The sequence below is a fragment of the Spea bombifrons genome, chromosome 1, assembly GCF_027358695.1.
Source record: "Spea bombifrons isolate aSpeBom1 chromosome 1, aSpeBom1.2.pri, whole genome shotgun sequence".
Lineage (NCBI taxonomy): Eukaryota > Metazoa > Chordata > Amphibia > Anura > Pelobatidae > Spea > Spea bombifrons.
The window spans coordinates 131,947,833-131,968,146 of NC_071087.1; the positions used below are offsets into that span (position 1 = coordinate 131,947,833).

Sequence of the window (20,314 nt, forward strand, 5' to 3'; positions counted from 1 at the left end):
CCATCACATCCAGCTATCACGCACAAACACTCCCTTATCTCTCTTACCTTATACAGAGCTAAGATGCAAAAGCAGGTTACAGGAATGGAAAGGAAGGGGCATGTGAAAGACACTCGGGGGCGGGTTGGTCACGCAAGAGAGGTAGTAAACAGCTATATAGTCGCTCACCTGTGTCTCTATTGGTGTTGGCAGCTGAAGAGGAAGCGTCGTACCCTTTCGAAAAAAATATATACTTGCTTTGCATTTGCTTTGCCCTATATTTTACTTATGCCAGCACCACCTTCAATGTGCTGGTTTCTGGCTGGGCCGGTAAAATACCGGCAGGTTGGCAAAACATGGCAAAAAAATGATTCAGTACTGATATATAAGTAAATGTAGAATGTTTATTCAGCACCACACTGTTTATGACAGTAATAAAATATTTTTATTATATAAATGTCATTTGAGTATTTCAGTTAATTTTTTTAAAATGTATTACATTATTCCAACATTTATCATTTCAAGACTGTGAATTTAAGATTATATACAGGTTATTTTAATGCTATGTTATAAAATGAATAAAGTAATCCTTTTATTAAAATTGGAAACAATACTAACTGAAATTGGTTAAATTAATAGATTTTTAAAATAATGTTTAAAATCCTAACAAATGTGTTTCTATACTGCCCTCTGCTGGTCTCATCTAGAAAAACATTTATATTGATTTGCCGGAATAAAGGACGTCCACAGATGTTCAGTTATAGGCAATTAAACATGTCTTAGTTTTCTTCCTCAAATCCTATTTTAACATAAATTGAATGTCTAAATAGTACATAACTATATACATTATACTATAATATATATACTACCATTCAAAGGTTTGGAGTCGCTTAGGTGTTTTCATGGCAAACAAGGAAATTTGTTCTAACATAATTGCAAAAGGGATTCCTAATGATCAAAACAGAATGTGTCATTGGAACACAGGAGTGATGGTTGCTGATATTGTTGTAAAATAATAATAATTTACAACAATAACAATGTCTGCATTGTGTTTTTGATAAATTTTATGGTTTTTTTTAATAAACAAGATTTGCTCTTTTCTCAAAAACAAACTTTTGAACAGTAGTGTATATATATATATACACATTCTGGCCTGTGGGCTCAACTCGTGGTTTATTTAGTAAAGCAGATGTTGGCAGGAGATTTTTGTGAGAGTTGCAGTTACATCTTTACATTAATTTACATTATAAAGAGCCAGCCCCACGTGCGATTGCGTGGCCCTATATGAAGCATATTTAAATCAGTGAGTGTTTTTCGGTATCACCTCACTGACTATACTATGCATTATGCAGGGCCAGATCAATTCTTCTGGCAGATAATGATGCTGGGACTGGCACTTTAAAATGCATAGTGAATTAATGGGATTATAAACCAGCATAAACTTTAGTGAATACACCCCAGGTACTTAGATGACACTTTTAACCAAGCACTATGCATGGGGCATGCCAAACACCATACAGAAACAGCTTGACAATAAAACATGTCAATAGCTTCTTACCACAGGACACTTAAGAAAACTTGTTAATTGTATCTAAATTATCCTTATTCCTCGTTCCCTGTAACTCTCCCTCCCTCTGCTGGGGGCATCAGGAATCGCAAGATGCCACAACTTATAACCGACCAGAGGACAGCATGATCCCCCTGGAACTCTCAAGCAGACTACAACTCCACTGTGGTCTGCTAAAACTTCAAGCCGCTGTTGCTCCCCGTAAAGCCTCTCATCAGAGTTCTGTTTCGGGATGAGGGAGGCAATTGTGGGAGGTGTCCAGGGATATACAGGGTTTGAGGTTGCCCCATTTAGGGGACCCAGTTTTTTGTACAACTGGGCATTTCACAGCAGGGTGCGAAGGGCTCCAGGCAGACAGCTGGAATGTTTACCCTGAGTGGGACGGGGGGAGAATATGGTATTTCACCTTGTTCAATGTGTATAAATAATACCCATGTCCTGTTCAATAAACCTAAGTCTGTTTCTCACCCTACACTGTGACTTGGCTGCTTAGTGAATTCTCGGCAAGGAAGACCTACATGGCGGAGCTACTCATCCTGAGAACGGGTCTCTGTCACAATGTGTATGAAGCATTAACTTATCTCCGTAAGAATGCAGCTTTTGTGAGCAGTTGTGAGTTGGATGTCTTAGGTTAAAGCTCCTTGTCATTGATGAATAAATAGTACATTGCATTGCAATATTCAATTGAGGTGCTCATAGGCTGCACATTATCACAAACAGACATCAGACATGGAAATGTATTATAACTTATAACTTTATTATATGAATAATGATTTTAACACACATACAAGTTCACCATATACATATTTGGACGGTCTGAACAATGGCCAGTGTAAGAAGCTGCGTTTCTAATCTCACAATGCATTATCCTGGAGCCACACTTACTGTGCAAGAACTTTATGATTCCCTGGGCGCTTTTACAACATTGTTATAGAGGACTGGTTACTTTGGTATTTTCGGTTTACAGGACCTTTGGTGCACAAGCAGTCTGTCTGGCAAGAAGGTACGCCCACAAATATCACATGGAACCAGCTGACTCTGGGAGCTCTGCCAGGCTGCCTTGTTCAAAGCAAAAAGATCATAGGACCCTTTTGCTGGGGAAAAAAAATATAATAGTGATCAATTTTCATTTTGGAAAAACAAAGTATGAAAACATTTACAGGAAATACCTGTTGACTGAGTTCCAGCTACAACAACACGTTTTACTTGTACAAGATGCTTAATCTCTTGTGGCTAGATTGAAATATTATGCAATTTAGAACAATTACTCACATTAGTCAAGGGGGCATTAAAGGTTCATATAAAGCTGTAACACAGATACCTTACAATTTGTTTTGTTGTTTTGAACAGTTCCATGATGCTTTGCCAGCCATATGCTTACTGAACATCATAGGGGTAGTAATTTCCCGATAAGAAAAACATGTCAATTTCCATTGGTATGCCACATATAGTCTATGCTTTACTATAGACCAGCAGAAATGAATTAGATGTTCAGGTTTATTCTCTAATGGGAGAGTTGTTTTACCTCCTTGATGTCATTATAAAGGTCCAATAAAGGTACATGAGGAGCTTGGCTGGCCATATTTAATGCAGTATGATCTTTTTTCTCATCTTCTCATCCACTGAATAATACATTATACAGGACCATTCAGCCCTTCAAGCTGGAGGAACTTCTTAGGGCTGGTCCTTCATAATGACTAATAAGACATAACTCTCCTGCAAACTCTCCCTTTAGTAAATGACCCCATTAAATTGCAGCGATACAGCTTTTATCCAACTCCAGGCACTGTTTGAGAATATTATAAAATATGTTATCACTAAAAGTGCAGTCCAAGCAAAACTTGGCAGGACCAGTGTTAATGAGCCAGGGGGCACCAAGCCTAAGGTTGCTATCTATCCAGACTTAATTTGTACCCCTTCTCAATAAAGTTTTAATAATAATAATAATAACAATAATAATAATAATGATTCCCAGGAAACAAAGGACCAATAGACAGGTGATCAACGAGGCATGTATTACACCTTCAGGTCATCAAGGGACATTTGTGTGTTTTTTAATTAATGGAGGACTGGAGGATTTGGCTAGTGATAGCCTGGCCATTATGCTTTTTGACAAGTGGATTTTATGTTAACCTATTAATAACACTGTTTATTTTTATTTAAATACATAATTACTTTGATATTGAGCTCCGCTTTCATACCCTTACATAGCTGGTTGAATAGTTTTAGCACATATTTAATTAGTTTGTTGCCTGCAGAGGTTCAGTATGTTTTTTTGGTCATTTTAACACATGATAAATTTTACTTTGCTTTGGGCTATTCCCTTTCCCCATCCTGCTCCCAGGTTGGGGTAGGGTTAAAAAGACTTCTTCCTTAGGGTGTTATTAGGTCTAGGACTGGCCCTATAATTAGAGTACTATGCTTAGTTAACAACAAGAAACAGAATTTGTGTGTGTTTTCCTTGCCCCTTGTCCCCTTCCAGAATATACTCTGGCCCACATATGTAAACACAATTACTCACACTCATACTCACTAACACACATGTACACATTCATTCTAACACACACTGCATCTCACCCCACTTACACATTCATGCTCACACAAACACACAATTACGCATCCATGTTCAAACGCAAACACACAATTATACATCCATGCTCACACACAATTACACATCTATGCTCACACACAATTATATATCCATGCTCACACACAATTACACATCCATGCTCACATACATACATATATACAAACACATATACATACATCCCAGGGAGAGTATAGTATGGTATTTTATATCCTTAATTCCTTTATTCTGTGTATTTTGGGTCTCTGGGGTGGACTATCCAGAGGACCAGGGTTGGCTGATTCTCGTCCCACTAACAAGGTCTCCATTAGGGCTGCAACTAACGATTATATTAATAATCGATTAATCGGCCGATTATTTTGTCGATTAATCGATTAATCCGATTAAAAAAAAAGCAATAAGTAAAAGGTAAGTAAAAGGAGCCTAGTGCTCCAACGACGAATCGATCACTCGATTAATCGATAACGGAAATCGTTGTCGACGATTTCCGTTATCGATTATTATCGATTTTATCGATTCGTTGTTTCAGCTCTAGTCTCCATATACTGAAAATTATACTCCATATTTACCAGGTATCTAATATTTGATTGGGGCCACATGAGACTTATTAAGGGATTTAAAGAGCAGGCAAAACCTAGAGCCTGAGAGATTAATTTGTAAGCAGAGCAGGGGAAAGATCTGTATTTATTTAAGTTGGAGCAGACAAGTGGCCCAAAGATAGTAAGGAAAACTACGGTGTTTATTAAGTGCCCAGAAGAGCAAGAATTTGTTTATTTGGATTACTGCTAAGGAGTGTGCAAACAAAACAGGCACCTGCTTATTAATCCTGATGTGGATCTGAGCCCTTGCTACCCTAGAAGACTGTATGGCTACAGACACTACCTCAGTCTTAGAAGTGTTTGTCACAATATATATATATACACAGTTGCATACCTCTCGTAGGAATGTAGGAACCTGAGTGGGAAAAGAGAGTTTCCTCGCACAGTGTGGAAACTCTACAGTAAACGTTAGGTGTGGGAACTCTACAGTAAGTGTTAGGTGGCCCCAGTGCTGCTTGGCCAACTCCCGGACCAGTGAAATCTGCAGGTAAGGTAAGGAGGTGTGGGAACCTGATTGGGTGAATGAATGAGTAAGTGAGTGTTTAGTGGCAGAAATAGGGCAGGGGGGCTATTTGTGGGGCATACATGGCACAAGCAGGCTGTTTAGGGGCAGAGGTGGCACAGGTAGGCTGTTTCAGGGGCAGAGGTAGCACAGGTAGGCTGTTTGTGGACAGAGGTGGCACAGGCAGGCTGTTTAGGGGCATATCAGTGTCTGGCTTAGTATATAGTGATGGGGGTTATGCTGTACCATATCTGTTCAGTAAATGCTAATTATTTAAACTTATTTAATTTATTTATCAGTTAATAATTTATTTTTTCAAATTTTTCTAGTGGGTGTCTTTACATTTTAAAGCAGGAGGGTGCCACATACAGGATCCCCCCAAGATGCCAAATACTCTAGGAAGGCCCGTGTATATAAAGCAGGTACTTTAATATGCATTCTATTATTTGTGGGGAGAAAAACATGTACCTTGCTAAAATCCTGCAGCTTCAGAGCCCCTTCCACTGTTTGTGCCAATCACTGGAGTGGATGATTAGACAAATGTATAGGGAGCATTCTAATGAATCCCTCCATACATTTGAGTTCACAAAAACAGATGTTATAAGCATACCTGGGAACTTCTGAGCTTCGGCTACCTGGAGCCTTCCCTTGCGGGACGGAGCCAGGACTGCCCACTGATGTAAGGGCTTACTTGCTGATGTCGGTGGGAAACACCACCACTTAAAGGGGAAATGGGTGGGGAATGGGGCATGTCAAGACCCTGCGACTCAGAGGATTCGGGTGTTGACCCAGAGAACTAGAGAAGCAGTGCTTTACCCAGAGTCAGTGGCGGAACTACCGGGGTCGCGACTGCGACCGGGCCCTGGAGTTCTGCCAGTCAGGGGGGCCCAAGGGGTCCCGAGCGGTTGCTGAAAATGACCGCTCGGCAACTCTTGGGCCCCCTGACTGACAGAAATCCAGGATGCCTCCGCTCCCCGCCGCTGCTGCTGCCGACGCCGCCGTCGCCGCCTGCCTCAGCGCTGCCCAGAGTGCAGTGTTGGGAGCGTGAGGCGTTTGTCTCGGGTGCTGGCGCTTCACTGGTGAGCGCCGGCATATGACGTCATATGCCAGCGTTCAGTGTGAAGCGCCGGCACCCGAGACAAACGCCTCACGCTCCCAACACTGCACTCTGGGCAGCGCTGAGGCAGGTGGCTGCGGCAAGGAGTTGACGGTAAGTGACCTACAAAGGGGGGGTAGGGAGGGAGTGGGTAGATCGTGAGAAGGGGGGTAGGGAGTGGGTAGATCGTGAGAAGGGGGTGTCACGGTCAGGACTACTTGCCAAGCCGTGACTGTGTGGAGGGTGTGGGCATGAAGGGGTTAATAGCACCAGGCCTCTGGATTTACTAACTAGACCCCTTAACAAGGCATCAGTTATACCAAATTAACCCCCATATCCTGCCTGTATCCCCCCAGGTAGTCTGCCACCACTCACGATTTTGATACCGGATTCGTGAGAAATCCGAATTAGAACCTTTATCTCTATATATATATCAACCCACCCCGGGCAAACAACATATATATATATCCTGTAGAACTCAATAACAATATGGTAACGTGTTATCCTCTCTTAGGGTTCGTGGATATCGATACTAGAGCCCAAAGACAGACTTGGATTATGAATATTTTAATAACAAAAAGACAGAGATTACACAGTGCCAGAATTACAAAAACCAAGACATACAAAATAAAAGTAAAACAGCAAACAGTTCTTAAAAACAATGGGACTTAAACACAGGACCCTCACTCACGAGTTTCTCCAATAAGCAGGCCTGTGGGAACTCCTTAAGTCCAGATGGTTCTTATGATGTTGTTCCGATCAGAGTATATCATGGAGTTCTGCTTTTCGGACGCTGCATTGTCCCTAAATCACACTCTGTTTCAAGAAAACCCCCCTCTGACCACATGACCGATTATATGACACCATCCCCAAGAATCGGGTCCCATCTTTGATGTGCCAATAAGTTATGGTGGGGTAAAGGTGATGGAAACCCCTCCACTTAAGATAGGAATGGAATTCCTATAACTAAGGATCCTTATCTGTTAGGCCATGAATCACCACAGGGGTCCTTTGGGAAGATGACACCTCTAGCCAGAACAGATACAGAGGGCATTCACAAAGAAACACATTAAATCAACCTCAGATTAACTCATGGAATGCTTAAACAAAGAAACTAACCACCTCTGCTGGGTTACCCTTCCATGCATCCACTACATTATATGAGTTAATCATGACACCTCCCCCTTTAAGATGGTGGACAGAGGAGGTCAGCACACGCTGATCTACTATGTCTGCCTAAATTCTAGTCTCCCCCTGACCAGACAAACTGTCAGCATTCCCATAGAAGCTGACTTGTCACACGGCCCAGTAAAACTATACTGCTGTAGCACCGGACTCCATATGGACAACAGTCTAGGCTTCCCATCTACTCTATCCGCCTGAAGAGAAGGGTTGTGATAGATTATAACAGTGAAGTCACAACCATACAAGCATGGCTGTAACTCCTGCAAAGCACACATCATAGCTAAGCACTCTTTGCCAACCCTTGAATAAACCTCTTCCTTTGGCGATAAGTAACTCAGATGTTTCAAGGCCTCATCCATTTGTTTCTCTGCCCTGCTTAGGATAGCTAAACGCTGCCCATTCCCAAGCAAGACAGCAAACGGGTGTCCATTGTCCTGGGCATCTGGTGTGGATCCCAGGCTCTTGGCTTCACCTACACTCACAGGGCGAGGGGTTTCTTGCTGACTGGTCAATGTAGCTGTCTTTTCATCAACCCATTCTATATTATCCTCTGTAGCTGTTGCCCCATCATCTTGCTGGTATGTCACTACAGCTACAGGGTAAATATACTGCCCCTCACATTGCCCACTCAGTGAACACACAAAAGGGGTAACATGGTGTGTATTTTCCTCCCCCTCCTCCTCCTCCTTGTCTCCAGACTTTACAGCTTTAGGGGTCTTAAGCACAGTTGGGAAACTATCCCCTTCCTGCTTCTTAACCTCCAGCACTTTAGGAGTTACATTAAGCATTTCATCTGGAGCATGAAAGCAGGGGTTTGGCTGACACACAGAAACATCACAGTCCATATACCCCTTGTTTACCCTTTGAGAAAAGTCAGTAATATGAATATCCTCAGACATCCCAACATCATGCATACTTTCTCCTGTACCCAGATCTAAGTACTCAGGTGCTGTAGACACGGTTGGGCCCACATCCCCAGTCCCCTTTAGTTTTCCAGGGATAATACCTTCAGGGCATACAACTTCTGAAGACACGTTGACAGAAGTATCCCCAGCATGCCCAAATCCCTTGGCTACCTGATCACCCATAGTAACACTATGCTTTTCCGTATCAGGGGGCATTGAACCAGAAGAGCCACTACAGACTCCCTGTTCCTGAACCTCTGCCCCTCCAAAGGTCAAACCACACTTTTCCCCTAGAGCTTGCTCTCTAGGTGTGGTCCCTTGGTGCACATCCCCCTCCATCTCTTCAGGAGACAGGATCCTGGGGGCTGGTTCAGACAGGCATACCTCTACCTTCTGGGCTCCCTCCCAGCTACCCACTACTCCCAAAGTTTCAGACAGTACCTTAGGTTGGACAGGGCTCTCTACCAGCCCTCCAGGTTTGCAGGTTTCCTCAACTGGGGCATACTGGCAAACAAGTCGACCCAGATCCTTGCCCAGCAAAACATTAACAGGAATATCCTCGGATATCCCCACCTCCCGCAAACCCTTGCCCACACCCCAATCAAGGTACACACGTGCCACTGGCACCGCAGGGCGCACCCCGCCAATTCCTTGGATGGACATGGTCTTCCCAGGGATAAGATCCTCCAATCTTACCATCTCAGGCCGCACCAGAGTGCAAGCAGCCCCCGTATCCCTGAGTCCCATAGTCACACAGTCACCTACAGTCACTCTTTGTAGGTTCTCCTCTTCATTCCCCTGAACCTTGGAAACAAACAAGACAGCTGGGTGTTCCCCAACTGCTACACATTTCAAATTGTCTCCTTGTGCCTCCTTTGGTCTAGCCACAAATAAAACAGGTGCAGCTCCCCCTGCTGCACCTCCATTTCCATTTGTCGGTGGAGATGGTCTCTTAGAAGGGCAGGTGGCACTCAAGTGCCCAATCTGGTTACACCGATAACACCGGCGGGTATCCCCCTGGCCCGATGTGGCCCCTGCTCTGTTGGCTAGAAAAGGTGTGGGTGATGGTCTCCCTGCTGGCTTAGGAGTTGGTGGCTGGTAGGCTGCTCCTTTCCAGGTGAATGGTCCTTGCGATGCTTGTACCCGCTTTGTTGTTGGAGTACGGTTGTTGGCATAATCGTTAGCCAGATCTGCCGCCTCTGCCGTGGTCTTAGGTTTTCTGTCCAGAATCCACTCTCGGGCCTCCGGACTTCGTGTCCTCAGGAACTGCTCCAAAATCATCAGATCCTCCAGGGCCTCATATGTAGTAACTTGTAGGCCTCCAGTCCATTGCCGGAAAATAGTCCGAAGCTGTCCCGCATATTCGGTGCAACTGTCCGATGTAGCTTGCTGCATCTCTCGAAACTTTTTTCTGTAGAATTCAGGGGTGAGGTTAAAACTTTTTAACAAGGCAGATTTTATGGCCTCATAGTCCTGATCAACTTCCATTGGTAAGGAAGCAAACACATCCAGTGCTTTCCCCTTCAGACGTGGGGTTAAATACTTTCCCCACTCTTCCTTGGGCAGCTGGTACTGCCGGCACACTTTCTCAAATCCTCTCAAAAACACATCCAAGTCAGTGTCCTTTTCCAGCATTGGAAAGTGTTCCAGGCGAGGTCGGTTAGCATATCCATCCCCGTTAACAATGCTTTGGGGAGACGGACTATATTGCTTTAACCGTAGAAGTTCCAGCTGATACCTCCGCTCAGCTTCTCGTTCAGCCCGCTCCGCAGCTCTCTCAGCAGCCTCCATCTCTCTCTCTTTCTCTCTTTCCGCAGCCTCCCTCTCTCTCTCCTTGTACTGCAGAATCAGGTTGAACTTTAGCTGAGGATCCACGCTCCCCAGATCCTTTAGTAACACTTGTAACTCAGAGTCCATTACACTCAAGGCGTTAACTTTATCAGGAAAACATCCTTGATCCACAGGCCCTTCCAAAATCACATTTGCTCCGATGGCCTGCTCTGCACAGAGTTTATCATGTTCCAGGAGATCCAAAATCAGCTGCTCTTTACTTTTGCCAAAAATTTGTATATTCCTTTCTTGACAAACCAGCTCCAGAGATTCTTTTGGCTGTCGTCGATATGCCTCCATAATGCAGTATGGTAGAGAAAAATAAAAAGGAGAGGAACGAACTGTTTTGCACTGTATGTCTGTAATTAGGCACTGAGTAATGTCTTTGGGAAATTACACAAAACCCATGTAATTTCTTCTAGTACTAAAATCACCAAACCGGGCAATACAAATAGCACTAAAAAACTCTAGATATCCCACCTAGCTGCCGCCAAGTTTGTCACGGTCAGGACTACTTGCCAAGCCGTGACTGTGTGGAGGGTGTGGGCATGAAGGGGTTAATAGCACCAGGCCTCTGGATTTACTAACTAGACCCCTTAACAAGGCATCAGTTATACCAAATTAACCCCCATATCCTGCCTGTATCCCCCCAGGTAGTCTGCCACCACTCACGATTTTGATACCGGATTCGTGAGAAATCCGAATTAGAACCTTTATCTCTATATATATATCAACCCACCCCGGGCAAACAACATATATATATATCCTGTAGAACTCAATAACAATATGGTAACGTGTTATCCTCTCTTAGGGTTCGTGGATATCGATACTAGAGCCCAAAGACAGACTTGGATTATGAATATTTTAATAACAAAAAGACAGAGATTACACAGTGCCAGAATTACAAAAACCAAGACATACAAAATAAAAGTAAAACAGCAAACAGTTCTTAAAAACAATGGGACTTAAACACAGGACCCTCACTCACGAGTTTCTCCAATAAGCAGGCCTGTGGGAACTCCTTAAGTCCAGATGGTTCTTATGATGTTGTTCCGATCAGAGTATATCATGGAGTTCTGCTTTTCGGACGCTGCATTGTCCCTAAATCACACTCTGTTTCAAGAAAACCCCCCTCTGACCACATGACCGATTATATGACACCATCCCCAAGAATCGGGTCCCATCTTTGATGTGCCAATAAGTTATGGTGGGGTAAAGGTGATGGAAACCCCTCCACTTAAGATAGGAATGGAATTCCTATAACTAAGGATCCTTATCTGTTAGGCCATGAATCACCACAGGGGTCCTTTGGGAAGATGACACCTCTAGCCAGAACAGATACAGAGGGCATTCACAAAGAAACACATTAAATCAACCTCAGATTAACTCATGGAATGCTTAAACAAAGAAACTAACCACCTCTGCTGGGTTACCCTTCCATGCATCCACTACATTATATGAGTTAATCATGACAGGGGGGGTAGGGAGGGAGTGGGTAGATCGTGAGAAGGGGGGGTAGGGAGTGGGTAGATCGTGAGAAGGAGGGGTAGGGAGGAAGTGGGTAGATTGTGAGAAGGGGGGTAGGGAGGGAGTGGGTAGATCGTGAGAAGGGGGATATGGAGAGAGTGGGTAGATCGTGAGAAGGGAGGTAGGGAGGGAGTGGGTAGATTGTGAGAAGGGGGGGTAGGGAGCGTAGATCGTGAGAAGGGGGAAGGGAGCGTAGATCGTGAGAAGGGGGGGTAGGGAGCGTAGATCGTGAGAAGGGGGAAGGGAGCGTAGATCGTGAGAAGGGGGGGTAGGGAGGGTAGATCGTGAGAAGGGGGGGTAGGGAGGGAGAGGGTAGATCGTGAGAAGGGGGGGTAGGGAGGGAGAGGGTAGATCGTGAGAAAAGGATAGATGGGTTGGGGGTTGGGGGGGACCCTTAACAGATTCTCGCATCGGGGCCCTGAGGTTTCTAGTTACGCCCCTGCCCGGAGTTCTCTGAGTCAAACCTGGAGAGTTCCCAGGTATGGTTATAAGTGGACCCTAAGCTAATATATGGATTAACATGCATATGGTGGCTTGAGTGTACCTTTAAAATTTATTCTGGATGTCCAAATAGGGGCACATTAAATAGACAGATATTGCATTACAATGCCTTACCTCCTATTGGTCTAACTTCAGGCTTTTTGGGCTCAGGTCGTTGTAAATTCTTGGGTAACTTGTCATTCTCCAGATGCCATTTTTTCAAGCATTGCGGTTCATGAATACTGATAGATTTTGTGCCAAATTCACGACCACAAATGTAGCAAACAACTGTTGGAGGCTGCTTTACCACGAGGTCCTTAAAATAAAGATTATATTTAATATATAAATCCTAGCCTTATTTGATTATAAATCACTTTAGAACAGTGTCTTATTGTTGTTTATTTAAAGCAATTGCATTAATCACTTTATCAATTGTATCTGGTATTTCACATTTCTTGGGCATTAAACATATACATATGTATATAATTCAGAAATTAATCCTTTTTTCATGTGTGTGTGTTTTTATTTTTACTTTAGTTTGATAACAAAAAGTTTTGGAGAGCTGAAAATGCAATCGGGGCCTATGTTGAAATGGATCCATATCTTGCTTTTCCACATGTATGGATTCCACATGGGAAAGAGCAAAAGAAAACAAGCCTGTACCAACTAAGGCACATACTTACATCATCCAACTAGATCACCATGTACAGAGTTTACTGGTTATTCAAGAAGCTGGGGTCTTCTATGAAACACCATGTCTATTATTTCTATATGTCCTGCAGTGCGTGAAGGGGTACATGGCATTCTTACAGAATTGATTCCTAAATACCCAACACATCTAAGAGCTTCTGCATGTGGTCACCCTAGTGGCAATTTTGTAGATGCACATGAAACTATTTAGAGACAAAACAATTTATCCCAAACAGTGTACATATATGCAGATATTAGCATCCTCCATATGTTTGCGTTGAAAGTGTTTAAATGGTCACTGTTTTATACTTTATTTTTGTCTCTCACATATTACAGTTCCAATATTATATGTTCAACTAAAATAAAAAGATCTTTGACACAGCTTTGCTGAGCAAATGCTGCTAGGATTATAATTGAAGATTACACCATTAATCCTGATAATGGAAATTTACATTTTGTGCTAGGTTACTTTACTTGTGGCTCCAGTAAAGCCGTTCACATTTTGAAAATGTCATATGGATTCTTTCACTTTGGGCAAAGCTCCAAGGATGTCAATGTAAGGATTAGCAAGAATAAAAGCTAAATTTGCAATAATTTATGGACTGGTAAAGGTAATCTGCTGGACTATTTAAAAGTAAGTGAAAAAACTAAAAGGATTCATAGAGCAAAGGACATTTATGAATAACCATTCTAAGAAGAATATTACTAAACCAGATTGCTGTTATTAGATTATGAGAGTTAAGTGCATTCCTCTTACTGTTTCTTGTTAACACATAACAGACATTCGACAATCAAGGACAGGTTGGTTTTTAAGTGCCAGGGCCACCCGTCTTCATCAAAATTACATCTTGTTCTAGGACAGGTCTTGTTGAGGCCGGTCATGTTGCACATTTATGGTTGTTTACCTGATTCTTAAAGTATCCCCTGAAGGTTTAGGTAAATTATTTAAAAATCCTAAAAAGCTGTAATATTTTTAAAACATAATAGTAGGTTAACATATTTAAATGGTTCAGGAAGTCTGAAATTGTTATAAAGAAAGACATCAGAGTCAAGAAGAGAATAAAAGTCAAGACAGTTCAGACAATGAAAGAAAGAAACACAACCAGTGTCAAAGGAGGAAAATTAATGTATTATTAAGATCATCAAAAGTGGTACACAAGAACATTTTACAAGTTTTTTCCAGTCAGGACTATCTCTAGAATAACCTATTTTTGGGCAACACATAGCAGCATAAGATAAATACCTTAAATCTATGTAAAATACTACGTTTTTAATGTACTAAGCACATACATTAATAAGAAATGCTAATTATTCATGTATCATTAATTTTACTTACCAAGAAAACTGGTTCTACTTGGTTCTAAGCATGGTTATGTTTTAATTACGTTTTAGAGTTCTTTGTCAGCCTTTCCTTATTACTCATTTTTTTGCGAATTCACCTTATGCACCATTAACTGCAACAAGCATTGTTGCTGGCAATGGTGTAAAGATACTTTGTCATAAATGGAACATCTGCACATATGCAGAGAAATATTCAGCAATATCTATCTAGGTAAATCGCTCTGATCATATCTTGTCCCCGTAAGTCAAGATTCTTAAATAAAATTCATATTTCAGTCATGAACTTTGCTCATAACTGCACATTCATTCACATTGGCTTCCTTATCACACTATTTACAGTTTAATCATTCAGTAACATTCTAAATCTTATTAGACCATTTTCTTTGCCCTCTGCTGCATAACAGGGAGCCTGAACACTCTTGGGTGATCAGCCTCTCTGTGGTGCCAGTGTTTATTGGGCCTGTTAAAAGAGAGATCACTTGTCTCCCCAACTAGCCTATTAATGCAATAAATGACTGTGACATGTCTGCACAGTCTCCAGAGTTAATTTCTGACTGGAACCATGTGTCCTTAAGAGTAATGCCAAGATATCATGTCATAGTCTAGCACTCAGCTGTAAGGACGGCTGGGTGGAAGAAATGGCTGGTGGTGTTGAATATCGGTAAATACGGCCCTGTGAATACTAGCACGACTTTCTGTCAGCATTAATGTTCCGTAGACAGGATCTCTTATGCAGGAGTAGTTTAATATACTGTACCAAAGGGATAAGCAAGAGAATGGTAAGGCAGTTCAAAGGTCAGGGCAGGCAGTGTCGGAATCAATAACAATAGACAGGCTTGAGTCCAGACAGGCAGCAGGAGATATAATCCAGAAAACAGTTCCAATGATCAAACTTGGGTCACTAAACTAGGAGGGCAAGGTGCATCAGTAGGCAGCAATGGCAGGACAGCTTTAGCTGGGGTGCTGGTAAACCGCTGGTTTATATGGTGTCAGATGACAAATACACTGCTTTAAATATATATAGATTTGAATGGGCGCGTACCTCCTTCATTATGTATGCACACTCGCCTGCAGGGATCAGAGGACCCGTGCCATGCAGCCTAAGAGGACGACCACAGGGGCGCAGTAGGAATCCAGGTAGGACACGGTAATGGCCGCGACTCTTTCGCCCATCGCCCATCAGGACTGTAAAAGTATGCAACTGTGACATTTCTACAATTTTTATTAAAAAGTAACATACAATTTCAATAAATTAACTAAATCCTTTTAGTTTCAGATATTGTCTCCTTGAAAACTGGAAATTCTATCTATTATACCAGGTACATTATAGGTATGTAGAGGGGGGGGGACTCAGATGGTTACCTTATCAGTCGTATTTTCATTTTTTTGTACTTGTTTGTTTGTAGTCATATTTTTAGTATTTGGACCTGCAGCTTTTGTCTTGCAGCTCCTCTGATGGACTGTTAGTCTGTCACTGGCAAAGGATCGACCACAGTTTGAGCATGATAATAACTGGTCCTTGAAGCTCTGCCAAGCAGCTTCATTTTGTTCTTCTCGACTTGTTGCCTTAGAAGGGTCTATCTGTGGTTTATGAGGAATAGGTCGTCGTTGCCCTTTTGGTAGCTTGTCATTTTCTATTTTCCATTTTTCCAGGCATTTTGGTTCATGTATAGGAAGAGATTTACTGCCAAACTCCCTTCCACATATGTAACAAATTAGGGTTTTTGGCTTTGTTGAACTGTGTAGTGTCTTGGCATCAGAAGATTCACTCACTGCTTTAGATGATGTCATGGTACTGGAATTTATTAATGTCTTGCTTGTAGTAGAATTTACAGATTCTAAGCTCTTGCTGCTTGGCTTGCAACCTCTTTGGTGCACAATGAGGCGATCTGGAAGAAAAGTACGACCACAGTTCCCACAGGGCAAAAGCTGAGCTTGAGAACTCAGCCAAGCTGCTTCGTTTTCAGTGGTGCCTGAGCCATCAGACCTCTGAGGCTTAACTGGGGCTGCCCTTCTGAGATGTTTTGGTAAATTATCATTTTCTATGTGCCATTTCTCAAGACATTTGGGTTCGTGAATCGCAATTGATTTTGATCCAAATTCTCTCCCGCAAATGTAACAGACTTTAAATCCTGGTCGTCTTGGAGGGATGACGGGTCTATTTGCCTGACCTTGGGACATTTTGTCTGATCTTTTTGCTAATATAGCTGTTTCTGGTCTGATGACCCTACGATTACAACTAACTGATGAATTGTTTTTCACATCTGCTAATTTTACACCACTACTTTTTTGTTCACTATTGTACATTGAGTATAGTGATTCAAGAGTCCATGCCCTTATCAAACTATTTAGTGATGATTTGTTAGGCAATTTTTGGGTTTCAGATATGCGTATTAAATTTCCGTATTCTAAGTTTTATTTTGGAATTCTTTTTTATTCTGCTTTATATTAAAAATACCAAAAATTAAGTGTTGGAAGTGACAAATAATTAGTTGAATGGGTGAAAAATGGTAAGATCTTTTGAAATTCTTTCCTGTTTGCTATATCAAGAACTACAAAAGAAGACTTTCCACAGCCGCTCAAAAGGAATTTCTTTTACTCCAAATATATTTCTTCCCAATTGTATCTGAAATGTGATAGGTAACAATTAAATTACTTAATTCAATGTCATTGGGTTTGGACAAAACACAACTGTAACAATCAGGGAGAGCGGAATTTTAATGAGGACCATGTGTATATATACCATCGCTGGTATTAATTTAATACAATTTTAATGTTCTCTTATTGTAGCAACTGTCTCCTTTAAAAATTATATATTGTTATAGATTGTTTAGAATGGTAAATAGACTCAAGGCAACATCACTCATGTAAACCCCCTCGTCGTGTATCGTGTATAAAATTAAAGTAAAATTGTGACTGTAATAGTCACTTGTAACTTCCCCTTGCCTGCTGTAGTATTGTTAAGAAATACCCTTGTTGTAAAAATAGTTACTGCATCTCATCAAGTTTTAATACATATATTTATACTTTTGCATCACATTAAGGTAATAATTGAGGGATTAATATGAAAAAAGGAACAAAGTAGCACAAATACCTTAATATTAATAAGTCTCATATTACATTAGAAGGGTCTGGATTTACATTTCACATAACTTAGTATGCATTTTGTTTACAAAGGAACGAGGGACTGTAAGTGTAAACATGAAGACCTGCCATTTAGACCACTAAGCATAAAGCCAACAAGAGAATACCTTGAATAGTTTTTTGTATTTCTTACCTTTCAAATATTCTCATATGCTTTGCGGATAAGCTTTAAGGATTCGTATGTGGAAATAGCATAGGATAACAGCAGCTTGTGATCTTCCTTGCGGCAGAGGAATGTTGGCTTCTCAGGTTGCCATAGTAACTATAATGTAATCTTAGTATTTGGTAGCTTGGCAACATAACAACAAACCTGATGAAACAGACTTCTGTTCAAAAGACTTCCAAGTGGCTAAACACACAGAGGAGTGGTGGCACTAGGGAAGAGTGGCACGTATCAACGTTATTAAAACATTATTTTACGTGACACTGAACAACTGTGCTTATTCATGTAGTTTGTGTACGTCTCTAAGATTGCAAAATATATTTTTTTTTTGTTTAGCACTGGATAATAAACAAACCAAGGCTGGGCTGGGATTAAAATGACGTACAACATCTTCCACTGTTGCAGAACGCTTAGCATATGTATCAGGGGACCCGGTCTGCGGTATGACCTTTTGTGGGCTGTGGGGATAAACACATAATACAATGAAAGTACATGCGGCAATGGTACTTAAAGGTGGTGTAGATATCCCACCAGACCCTTGATAAGCAGATATGTCACTGTGCAGATCTTCTAAGCAACCAAGTATGTGATACTTTCTTCTTGTGATCGCAATATATAAAAGGGAACAATTTTTTTGAGGCTGTTCTCAAAATCCAAGTGGGGGACAGTAGATTTAGACACCAATTCCAAAAGAGCTTGTAGCCTTTAATGATGTTAGACAACAGTTCCAAAGCTTTATTGCTTCTCTCCAAAGAGTATGTTTAACCAATACGTATTCCATGTACACTATAAGTAGATACCAATTAAGATATCAATGAAAAGTAGGGTATGTACCCTTTAATGCCATTGTTAATAGTGGATCAAGTCAGGCAACTTTATCAGCACAGAAAACCAGGTATATTTTCCCATAGTAGGCTAGTTAAACTGTGATGTCTCAGACCGAAGTAGTAGTTTGGTTCCCAAAATAGCCAAGCTGAAGGAAGTTCACACTAAAAATGTAGGCTAAAAATGTTGTCACTTCAGGGCAAAATGTAATGATATTTATGGGAAAGGTGGGATACAGGCCCAGTGTCATGTGTGTGCTGACCGTGAGGTTAGTTAGCCATATTGGATGGAAATAAATTTGCCAAAACACTATAATGAGAAGAATGGATCCTTTCGTATTTATTGTCAGCGGTGAAAATAGCAGAAAGTCCATAGAACTTGTGAAAGGGTACGGATTGGTTTCCAGAGCAGCATCATAGAAACATAGAAACATAGAAAGTGACGGCAGATAAGAGCCAGAAGGCCCATCCAGTCTGCCCAACCTCTGAGTACTCTCCTTTAGTACTTGCCCTTATCCTATATCTAGCTTGGCATTATGCCTATCCCATGCTTGCTTAAATGACTTTACTGTATTAACATCTACCACTTCCACTGGGAGGCTATTCCATGCGTCCACTACCCTTTCCGTAAAGTAATATTTTCTGATGTTACCATTAAACCTTTGCCCCTCTAGTTTATGCTTGTGTCCTCTTGTTGCGGTTTTATTTCTTCTTTTAAATAAACTTTCTTCCTTTACTTTGTTGATTCCCTTTAAGTATTTAAATGTTTCTATCATATCCCCCCTGTCCCGTCTTTTTTCCAGGCTATATAGGTTAAGATCCTTTAACCTGTCCTGGTAAGGTTTATTTTGTAATCCATAAACCATTTTAGTAGCCCTTCTCTGCACTTTCTCCAACATATCTATATCCTTCTGGAGATATGGTCTCCAGTACTGTACACAATACTCCAAGTGAGGTCTCACCAGTGATCTGTACAGCGGCATGAGCAGTTGAGCACTTCCCTCTTCCTACTGCTAATACCTCTCCCTATACAACCAAGCATTCTGCTAGCATTACCTGCTGCTCTACTGCATTGTCTACCTACCTTTAAATCCTCAGAAATAATTACCCCTAAATCCCTTTCCTCACACGTTGAGGTTAGGACAGTACCAAATAGTCTATACTCTGCCCTTGGGTTTTTATGCCCCAGGTGCATTACTTTGCATTTATCCACGTTAAATGCCAATTGCCACAGCTCTGACCATTTTTCCAGCTTACCTAGATCGTTTGCCATTTGGCTTCTTCCTCCAGGAACATCAACATCAATGGGGCTTGATCCAAAATGGGTATTTCTATCCACAGTTCAAATCCAGTTCAGGCAGGAGTTCAGATAATTCACAGATCTAAGCCAAATCAGGCAGGAGTTAAGATAATAGTGATATTACCTTTTCAGAGGTCTCCGAACAGAGGATATAAGTTCAGGTTTCACAGGACCAGATTCAGACGTGTGTCAGTCACTATACACAATAATCGTGCCCTGAGGCACAGGTGGAGCACGTTTTTAAAACAACGTGAGGTCAGGTCAGTATTAAACAAGGTTTTTTCTTTGGAGGTTTTTCTAGCCTATGGATCATTTTGGAATCTGACACCCACGCTATAGTTGCTGGATTGCAACTTAACTGCGATGGATATTGTGATGGAGGCTCTATGTAGCTAATACAAACTGTTGACGGTGTAAATGGCAATATATATATATATATATATATATATATATATATATACATAAATAAATTTTTCTAGTCAACCTATTTGAAAGTTCTTGGACTGTTGCTTGCTGCATTTCAAAATGCGGTGTTGTCTGTTCTGCAGAACGGGTAGGATGGCGACACAGATCCCTGAACAGAACCGGATCCTGA

General features: G+C 41.5%; 1 protein-coding gene across 1 annotated transcript; it reads right to left on the minus strand.

The window, feature by feature from the left end:
* Positions 1 to 2,282: 2,282 nt before the first annotated feature.
* On the minus strand, positions 2,283 to 16,646 carry LOC128503847 (zinc finger protein 474-like). Its single transcript, XM_053474045.1, has 3 exons — positions 15,651 to 16,646; positions 12,393 to 12,573; positions 2,283 to 2,640 (listed from the first exon to the last, which is right to left on the minus strand). Exons 1-3 carry the CDS (start codon positions 16,593 to 16,595, stop codon positions 2,489 to 2,491), a joined length of 1,278 nt encoding a protein of 425 aa, XP_053330020.1. The 5' UTR covers positions 16,596 to 16,646; the 3' UTR covers positions 2,283 to 2,488.
* Positions 16,647 to 20,314: the final 3,668 nt, after the last annotated feature.

Excerpts from the sequence above, each read along its gene's own strand:
- LOC128503847 (XM_053474045.1), bottom strand. The coding sequence starts at position 16,595 with ATGTACAATAGTGAACAAAAAAGTAGTGGTGTAAAATTAGCAGATGTG. Across the intron at positions 12,574-15,650 it reads ATGAAAATACGACTGATAAG|GACCTCGTGGTAAAGCAGCC; the intron begins GTAACCATCTGA and ends CTTTATTTTAAG. Across the intron at positions 2,641-12,392 it reads TGAAGTTAGACCAATAGGAG|CAAAAGGGTCCTATGATCTT; the intron begins GTAAGGCATTGT and ends TTTTTTCCCCAG.